We start from the raw sequence: 8,915 nt of genomic DNA, 5'->3' as shown, positions 1-8,915 counted from the left end.
TTATTACAACAGGAGTTAGTTTATGAAATTTGTCTTTTTTTTTAAAAACCTTATAGACTTTATAATAATTAAAACTGCAAAAAAATCACTACATGCGCGTCATCTGTCGTAGCCTACATGAATAAATGTGACTAGTATTTTGCCATGTTCCAACATGTTAACAGATAATCTGTCAAAGTCACTCTGAATTCTGAAACTTATGAATGAATATAAACAAGTGTACAACGGTTGAACAGTCCGAAAACTGTATTTTTTTTTTATTACGTACATGAAGAAGAAGCTGAGTATTTTATTAATTTGAGCATGGACACGGCGAGGTCAGTATTATATTGTTATTTGTTAAATTATTATTTCAAAAAGAAACATTTTAAAGAAGAACAAGGTTTTTCTCAGATCACATTACAATTTAAACTTACTCCTATTACAGATCAGATTCTGAGTTACCAAATAAAATGGCACTTTTGGATATAATGGAAGTGGGAGAGAGTAGCGTTGAAAGTGTAGTGTCAAACCCACCTTCTCGTGTTTTAAGAAAACGAAAATGTTTGGCTCCCGAGCCGAGCAAATCTTCTAATCGCAGAGTTAGTATGAAACCACGTAAACATATTAGCATAACTGAAAATGCAAACCCAAAACAAATAGAAGCATTATACCTTAATAAAAAAATTAAAACTTTGACTCAAACTTTAGAGACTATATATGAAGAGCCTAAATCAAATAGTTCTGAATGTGATAACTTCATTGGAGGAAGAAAAGTTAAGAGACTATTGACCTTCCAAATAGGTAGTCAGTATACAAAAGAAAAAATTAAGAAACGCAGGGCCAAGATCAAGAAACTTTTAGGTAACAAATCTTTTGTTAATAGGAAAAAAATTCCAATGAATGTATTTCTGAAAACGATTGAATGTCTGGAACTTGATGAAGCTGTTCACTCTGATAATAAAACCGTAGATAGTGCAACTGTATGATGATTCAGAATTTACCTATGGTATTATTATAGACATGCATTAAATCAATTTATAATCACTTATTTGACTTTTAATAAACAACTCTTAATATGTGCTTTCTTGGAATGATGTTTCATTAACCATTGTTCATTTAAGAAAAGATGTCAAAAGATTATAAGCTCCTAAATAATGGGTGAGGCACAAATAAATTTCAAAGAATGAGTGAAAATCAAATTATTTTATTTTATTGATTTCTTAAATGTCTAATAAAAAATGGTCTAAACATAACCAATACTAAAATACTGGTATGATACTTATAAATAAAAAAAATTCAGATAACATCTTTTAAAAAATTACAAATAATAATTATTAAACAAAATATTGTCACAACACTAGATCCATTTTAAAGTAAATGAAGAATAATAAATAATTTAAGTTTGTAAAATTAACATTATAATAAATTAATATCATCTTTGTCCTTCAACTTTGTGTACTTGCTTAAAATTTAAAAAAAAAAATTGCTCACAACCTCAGTTAACATGTACCATAGGCTGGTTTGTGTCAACAAATCTTATAAAAAATAAATAGACAAATTATAAAATACTACAAATACATTTTGAATAATGATACCAACTATGAGGAATACGAGGAATGTTAAGTAATATCACAAAAATATGAAAGAATCAATTCATTTATCTGGTACAATACATTCCGTGGAAGTTGAGGGGCATCCTTCATACTCTTTGATAAGGCTTGAGTTGATGTTGTCACGAGATACACAGACACATTGTGGCCTTTCAACTCCGGGAGTGTAAAGTTGTCGTGGAACACCAACCCAGTTTCTGACTATGCCGCCACTGGAATAAGTTTTTATCATAATAACAAAGATTTACGATTAAAATATGGTTATTTTTAAAGATTATTAAATTAATAATTACAGTAATAAATAAATATATTAATTATATCGTCTTTATACCTTGACTTGGAGCACCACACCTTAGACCCTTCACCTTCTTTCCATGATATATTACATGGTGGGAATATTCTCTCTTGTTTTTTAGCTTCTTCCTTTTCTTCCCTACACTGTTTCACAACTTTTTTCAACCCTGTCATGTACATTGTTTCTGCCCCATTTTCATCATAATATCGTCCTGATAAATATCCTGTATAAAAATAAATTAAAAAAATAAATAAATTCAAATTTCTCTTACCAATTAAAATCCAAATAACATATTTTTGTCACATTCTTTATCTTTTAACTACCTATGAATTCATATTTCTCTCTGAATGTGCGACGCCAATGTAAGATATTGAATATATCATCACAATTGAGATCTAGAACATAATCCTTGTTACTGCTTTCGTCATTGAAATCTCCAGTTACAAGAGCTCTAGAGCCATCCTTTCCTATTAGAAGTATAACATTAATATGGTGTAGTAGTAAAATAAATTCCAATCTAAACATACACTGTAATTACCAGCAAAATAGTGATATGAAGCTCCTTTTTTATAATGTTTTCTGCCTTTTGTTACATCAAAAACACTACCAATAACTGATAAATATATTCTTTCCTGTTGAATACCATTATATTGTGCTAATTCTTGATCTGTAAAAATGTATACCTTTTTAGGAACTTCAGGAGTATCGTTAATTTTTGGAGATTCATATTCTGATGGGAATTTGTTCAAAATTATAGCTGCAATCACCACTGCTATAGTAATTATTACAATAAGAAACTTAAAATATAATCGTAAGTTTGCTAGAAGAAACATATTGTATAAGCAACGTTTTAACAAAATGTTTTTATTTAGTGAGCACAAACAGTCTTTAATAAAATTTATAAGTGTTTAAATATTTATTTTGACAGCCTATATGCCAGAGCCATACATTTCCAATTGTCAAAAATATTTGTGAAACTCAACTCAGATGTTATGTCAACTGTCATTATCATATGTAGCAGATGACAGTTGTTAAACTTATTAAAGTTTACTATCAAATATCAATGGTCTCATACATTTTGCGTATGAAAACAGTACATGGCAAGAGGTTAAAATCGGCTATCATTTTTATATTTTATATTTATACAAAATGAAATCTATTCGCTTTATTCGTAAATATTCACAAAATCCTTCCAGAAGGGTTGTAGTCACCGGTTTGGGAATAGTTTCGCCTCTTGGAACAAATACCTTAAAGTCATGGCAAAACCTTTTAAAAGGACAAAGTGGAATAGTCTCTCTTAAGGATGAGGAATATTTAAAATTACCTAGTCAAATAGCTGGTAAAATACCAGATGAAGACAATCCTGCTTTATCGAAAATGATGTCAAAATCTAATTTAAAATTAATGGCCCCTGCTACTTGCTTAGCTCTTTTTGCCACTGAAGAAGCTTTAAATGATGCAAAGTGGGTGCCACAACTAGAATCAGATATGGAATCAACAGGAGTCACTTTAGGAATGGGTATGATAGATCTTAAGGATGTTTGTGATACAAATAATGCTCTACAATCAGGCTACAATAAAGTAAGTCCATTTTTCGTACCAAGAATACTACCAAACATGGCAGCAGGACATATAAGTATAAAATATGGATTCAGGGGGCCAAATCATGCTGTTTCAACAGCATGTGCAACTGGAGCACATTCTATTGGTGATGCTTTTAGATTTATCAGAAATGGAGATGCCGATGTCATGGTAAGTGGTGGAGCAGAGGCCTGTATAAGTCCATTAGCCATAGCAGGGTTCTGTCGGTTAAGAGCTTTAAGCACCTCATTCAATGACAAACCTACCATGGCTTCTAGGCCCTTTGATAAAAATAGAGATGGATTTGTTATGGGCGAGGGAGCTGCTGTTTTAGTTTTAGAAGAATACAAGCATGCATTGCAAAGAAATGCTAAGATTTATGCTGAAATTTTAGGATATGGTTTGTCGGGTGATGCGGCCCATATAACTACACCTCGGGTAGATGGCAGTGGTGCCATACTCTCCATGAACAGAGCCCTACAGGATAGTAATATAAATTACAAAGAAATTTCATATATAAATGCACATGCAACATCAACGCCAGTCGGTGATGGTATAGAATCCACTGCTATTAGAACCTTGTTCAAAGAAAAAGCTAAAGACATACTGATCTCTTCAACAAAAGGAGCCCATGGACATTTACTTGGGGCTGCGGGAAATCTTGAGACAGCTTTCACCGTTCTAGCAATCTCCGAGGGAGTTGTGCCTCCTACATTAAACTTAGACAATCCTCTTGATGATCTGAATTATGTAGCCAAAGTCCCACAAAAATGGACTAAAGATAGAAGAATAGCATTAAAAAACTCTTTTGGATTCGGCGGCACGAATGCAACACTCTGTATTTCCAGTGTTTAACAAAATAATTCATATTGCAAAGATCTAAGTGTCACTGTTAAGTAACTATAAGTTAAAAAAGAAACAAAGTCCATTAGTTTTGATAATATATTTAAAACTGAGTTACAAATGTTTTTCGATTTCATAACAATGGCAAATCAGCCAAGGTAACTCCCAACAATATGCTGATAATCACAGCTGTAAAGAGCAGGAATATTACATTCTGGTACCACATATATTAAGTCACATAAAGCAAGAAAAAAAAAATTACTTCATCAAAAATGCTACTATATTTCATTACAAAGCTTTCAACATTTTTATAATATATAATCGTTAAATGCTGGTTTCTCTCCAGTCCTATATAATATCCTATAGTCGCGATCATTCAAACCTGCACTGTTTTTTTTCTACGATTTATAATATGTATGTGACTATTACTATAAAATACTACTGATACAGTCTATAAGCACCTTTTTTCAAATACTTTCCAACATGTCAATATTTTAATTAAGAATTTACCAGGAACTATATCTGGAATAAAAATTCTATTTTTAAGCTGATGTATACAACCAATATGAAATTTCATGAACGGCTTTTCGTATAAAAGCTTCCTTCGTTTTTCAACATGCATCTATGAATAAAATATCGGGAAAATAATATAATATTTTGGATTATATAATAATATAAATAAATATATTTTTTTTGGGATTGTTGGACTCCGGCTACAGTTTGAGGTTTACGAGTGCAGTTTGAATGTTACAGTTCATCGACACTAGACTTGGTTTTTTCTCTGTAAGGCCATGGGATGTGAGTGGGGTGTGTTCACACAAAGCTGTGCAAACTTTTGTCGTAAATTCTGTCTCAGTTCTTGGCGTTTCTCAGTGATGTTCCTTCGTGATTTGAATTCCAGAACTTCTTCTATGGGTATGTAACAAGTATCTTGTTCTTCGTCTGAGGAACACGTATCCTGTAAGTGAAGAAATTTAATAATTATTCTGACTGCGACAACATATATACATGATGTCCACATACAATGTATATTTGTGAAGTCCCATATGGTGCATCCCATCATTCATAATTTTTGGGTTGTAAATCAACAAGGAACTTTTAAGTGTGGCCTGTTTTATTTTAAAATATTTTGACCTTAAGTTTAACTTTAAATCCTTTAAGCAACCAAGTCTTAAGATACATAAGTTAGTCGTAACTAGCTCACCCTTAATGCTGTCTTGATAAACTTTAATTTTAACTGTCTTGATTAAATAAAAGTGATATTATGAAATGAGATTTAAGTTGCCCAGTAAATTGTGGTTAGGTAGTATACTATTTCAATAATTTTTTTTAATGTGGCAAGAAATAATTGTAGGTCATAGTCCACTCAATATTATTTCAACAATTTTCCTTTTTGTATCCGCATATAATAACCTTTTAAAGGAAAAGTAGCAAAAAATCTTCCATGTATTAATAATTAAACAAATAATACATTTCAGTTGTTTAAAACCCTCAGATTTTTTGGAAATAGCTCCATATAATTAATATTTTAAAAAATGTTACCTACCAGCATTTCCTGCAAGGAAAGTGTGAAACCGGAACAAGATATTTTTTCATGTTTTGGTAAATCTAGACAGTCCCCTCTCTCGTGATTGCAGAATCCTTCAGAACAAGCCACTTCAGAGCCTTCCGGTGAACTCATAAGTGACGAAGAACCAGACATTGTTTCACAACAACCAACGTTATTACCCGACGAATATCCACAGTCATGACTAAAGTTTGCCAAAAGATTATTTTTAATAAACTTTGCGTTTGATTTCTTGGGTAAACAATAGTCGTCCTGACATGACTGGCAGCTATCCACATTCGACTGCATCACGTCACAACACTGGTTACAATCCGGCGACATGAGATCCATTGGAGTGTCTCTTTCTTCTAGTAAGCATTCTTCACATTCACACTTTTCTTCCGGTTCCTCAGAATCTCCTTCCTGAAATATAAATCAAATATAATATTTTCCACACTAGATATATAATTATTATATGTAATACAAAATTGTGTATTGTATATCTTCTATAGAATTTTAATATCAGAAAGGTACTATATAATCTGCGATAATAAACTCATCATACCTTGGACTTGCTCTCAACTGCTTGCCGTTCCTTCTTCTTACGCCGTTTAAGTTTTTTCTGTTCCTTTCTCTGTTGCCTTGTTAGTTCTTCTTGTGTTATTTCATCATATAATAATTGAAGTTTGGACACTCCGCTTTTAAGCTCAACAGCCGTCTCAAATTTTCGATAGAGTGCCTCGATACCAACTGCAACGAGAGCCTGGCATGTGCCTTCCTCTTCACGCAACCTTAAAGATATGCGTTGGAGTCGCTCGTATATACATATTCCCAGACAAATTAACACCTGAAATATATACATTTAATATGTTTAATGATATGTGTAATGATTGCATTCTCTAAATTGGACCCATTTCAAATGAAAGATTGTTCCCAAGAATGATTAATTCTGTCGGTCCGTTCCTTATAAAACAATACATATTTTTTTATCCATCATGCAAACATATGCTTTTATTTATAAAAATGAATTTTATATTTGCATATTTTTTCTTCACACAAATATATACATATTAATAATACTAGCCTCTTCCTGTGCTATTTCTAATGTCTTGGCATGCCGTTCACGGTGGTTACCAAGCAGTTCAGGTTCTGCCCTGGCTATAAGGTGTGCTATATAATCTGTCTTTGCTTCCAAATGAAGGTGTTTGTCTAACAAACAACGTTTTATACCCCCATATAAGGCACCAACATATCCCTTTTCCTTTTGAGGTTCTTTTTCTTCAACAAGTAACTGATAAGCTCGCAAAACCTGAAATAGTTTTGATATAAGAAATAAATTTATTGATTATTTTTAAAATTGTTGATCACTTAAAAGTAGATAATGTCAAAATTGTTATCAGTTTGATAAATTACATATAATTTACAGCAGGCTTTTGCCAATTTAGGCTAACTTAGACACCAAACTTAAATATCTTAGATTAAGAAATCAATCCATCAGTTTGATTTATAAAGAAAAAGATTTTTTAAATCTTATACAACTACCATGATATACATATACGCACTGAAGAAAAATTTTTTGGATAAAATTTGTTTTATAAACCAATAAACCTCTCACACAACATTTTCTTTCAATAAAGCTGAAAGTGCTTTACTTGTAGAACATAGAAATAAACAATACCTTAGTCTTACAATCTGCACAAAATCTATGCTTCCTCAAATAATTGTGAAGAGTATCGTGTAGAGTGTTAAAATGGACAAGGGTGACATGTTCCCTGGCGGAAGCTCTCATTGCGTCCCAAGCAGCTCTCCAAGCCGCCCGGCCGCCCCAACCACAACCAACTGTTGCACCCCAACCTCGTGCGCTACCCGCTTCTAAAGAATGAAGCGTACACCTTTGTGATTTCTTCCACCTAGGTTGGCTGAGTAATAAGCATTCTAATCCCGTACTGAAATCCAAAACATACAGTTAGACTAAAAAATATTAAAAAAAAAAATAATGTGTGACAAATCTTGTACTACCTGTGACCATTTAATAAAGTAGCCAATGACTGTGGATGTGTGATTTTATCCTCTTTAATGGACATTATTTCATCAGGTGTAATAATTAATGGGTCTAAGGTTGGATGTCCTGATTTACAAAGCTGATAAAAAAGTCTTTCAACACTGAAAACAATATTTATCAATAAATGTATTATATACTTTGACAAGAAATCTTTTAAACTAAAATTTTTTGAGTGCCCTTTCGTTTACCTTCTCCGACAGCCAACACAAGGAATGCTTTGGTTTAAAACGTTAAATATATCAGAGGCGTCGACCCTAAGCGCTGCTTTTAATTCGTCTGTCGTAAGAATTCTATACTTGCGCATAAATTCTTCATACTCGCGACCTTTAACTTGCGGATTGTCACAAATTAGGCCCATAGTATTTAAATCCATAATCATCTAGAAAATAAAGCGTGCATAGTCAAGTCAACAAAGAAATGATTAAGAAAATAAGGTCAATTTGAAGACGTCACATCCAGTGGAAGATATCAGTTTAATAAAAAATAAAAACATGAAAGTAAATAATACTTAGGTGATGATATTATCATAACAATGTGGAAAATATAAACTACTGCAGCAAGATATTAAAGACTAATTTACATTAATAATCAAACTACGCTTGAGGTAAAGTCAGAGTTAAGAGACGCAACTTACAGTTAAATTTTCGTAAATAACTAAAGGCAATTGTCGCCGCTTTATAAGGGGATCTTTATCGCAATTGTAAATATCGACTAACTTAGCCATTTTTAATAAATCACATAAAAATTGCCGACAAAATATGCAAATATAACAAAATGAGGGCTGATGACGGCCAACTTTTATGAAATACACGTCGAGTTGAGAATAGAATAGATTAAAAACGAATGGTTATGAAAGTGTCAAAGTGTTACAAAAATCTTGGACTCGACGGATTTTTGAAAAACATAACAAAGAAAATAATTGTAATAAATTTATATTTCTTTAGTATGATAAATTCACGTGTTAATACTTGTAAAAACTGGAAAAATCCTCTTGAA

General features: G+C 32.1%; 4 protein-coding genes across 5 annotated transcripts; 2 read left to right on the top strand and 2 right to left on the bottom strand.

Moving 5' to 3' along the window:
* The first annotated feature begins 49 nt into the window (after positions 1-49).
* Positions 50-1,028, top strand: LOC116767238 (uncharacterized). 2 transcript variants are annotated; one of them, XM_032657482.2, is made up of 3 exons: positions 50-317; positions 428-581; positions 691-780. In XM_032657482.2, the coding sequence occupies exons 1-3, from the start codon at positions 304-306 to the stop codon at positions 769-771; spliced, it is 249 nt and encodes an 82-aa protein (XP_032513373.1). In that variant the 5' UTR covers positions 50-303; the 3' UTR covers positions 772-780. The 2 variants fall into 2 exon arrangements, with proteins under 2 accessions (XP_032513373.1, XP_032513372.1); XM_032657481.2 differs by having other exon boundaries at positions 59-317; positions 428-1,028.
* A 592-nt stretch (positions 1,029-1,620) lies between these two features.
* On the bottom strand, positions 1,621-2,835 carry LOC116767236 (neuferricin). Its single transcript, XM_032657480.2, has 4 exons — positions 2,426-2,835; positions 2,211-2,354; positions 1,924-2,110; positions 1,621-1,804 (listed from the first exon to the last, which is right to left on the bottom strand). The coding sequence occupies exons 1-4, from the start codon at positions 2,718-2,720 to the stop codon at positions 1,636-1,638; spliced, it is 795 nt and encodes a 264-aa protein (XP_032513371.2). The 5' UTR covers positions 2,721-2,835; the 3' UTR covers positions 1,621-1,635.
* Positions 2,836-2,922: 87 nt separating this feature from the next.
* LOC116767235 (3-oxoacyl-[acyl-carrier-protein] synthase, mitochondrial) lies at positions 2,923-4,432 on the top strand. The gene has a single exon (XM_032657479.2). It carries the CDS (start codon positions 3,037-3,039, stop codon positions 4,321-4,323), a length of 1,287 nt encoding a protein of 428 aa, XP_032513370.2. The 5' UTR covers positions 2,923-3,036; the 3' UTR covers positions 4,324-4,432.
* LOC116767234 (gametogenetin-binding protein 2-like) lies at positions 4,397-8,747 on the bottom strand. Its single transcript, XM_032657478.2, has 8 exons — positions 8,554-8,747; positions 8,108-8,298; positions 7,877-8,020; positions 7,536-7,803; positions 6,942-7,166; positions 6,423-6,704; positions 5,858-6,280; positions 4,397-5,269 (listed from the first exon to the last, which is right to left on the bottom strand). Exons 1-8 carry the CDS (start codon positions 8,641-8,643, stop codon positions 5,075-5,077), a joined length of 1,818 nt encoding a protein of 605 aa, XP_032513369.1. The 5' UTR covers positions 8,644-8,747; the 3' UTR covers positions 4,397-5,074.
* Between the last annotated feature and the right edge of the window lie 168 nt (positions 8,748-8,915).

The sequence above is a fragment of the Danaus plexippus genome (assembly GCF_018135715.1).
Source record: "Danaus plexippus chromosome 9 unlocalized genomic scaffold, MEX_DaPlex mxdp_24, whole genome shotgun sequence".
Taxonomy (NCBI): Eukaryota; Metazoa; Arthropoda; class Insecta; order Lepidoptera; family Nymphalidae; genus Danaus; species Danaus plexippus.
The sequence above is the reverse complement of the archived record's forward strand: the minus strand, read 5'-3'. Positions and strand labels throughout refer to the sequence as shown.

Bases quoted from the DNA above. Each gene is read 5' to 3' on its own strand.
- LOC116767234 (XM_032657478.2), bottom strand. From the start codon at position 8,643: ATGGCTAAGTTAGTCGATATTTACAATTGCGATAAAGATCCCCTTATA. The intron at 7,804-7,876 runs GTAGTACAAGAT...TTTGGATTTCAG, and splicing joins ACTTTATTAAATGGTCACAG to TACGGGATTAGAATGCTTAT. The intron at 7,167-7,535 runs GTATTGTTTATT...AAACTATTTCAG, and splicing joins GTGCAGATTGTAAGACTAAG to GTTTTGCGAGCTTATCAGTT.
- LOC116767236 (XM_032657480.2), bottom strand. From the start codon at position 2,720: ATGTTTCTTCTAGCAAACTTACGATTATATTTTAAGTTTCTTATTGTA. The intron at 2,111-2,210 runs GTAGTTAAAAGA...ATTTTTATACAG, and splicing joins AGAGAAATATGAATTCATAG to GATATTTATCAGGACGATAT. The intron at 1,805-1,923 runs GTATAAAGACGA...AACTTATTCCAG, and splicing joins GTGTGGTGCTCCAAGTCAAG to TGGCGGCATAGTCAGAAACT.
- LOC116767235 (XM_032657479.2), top strand. From the start codon at position 3,037: ATGAAATCTATTCGCTTTATTCGTAAATATTCACAAAATCCTTCCAGA.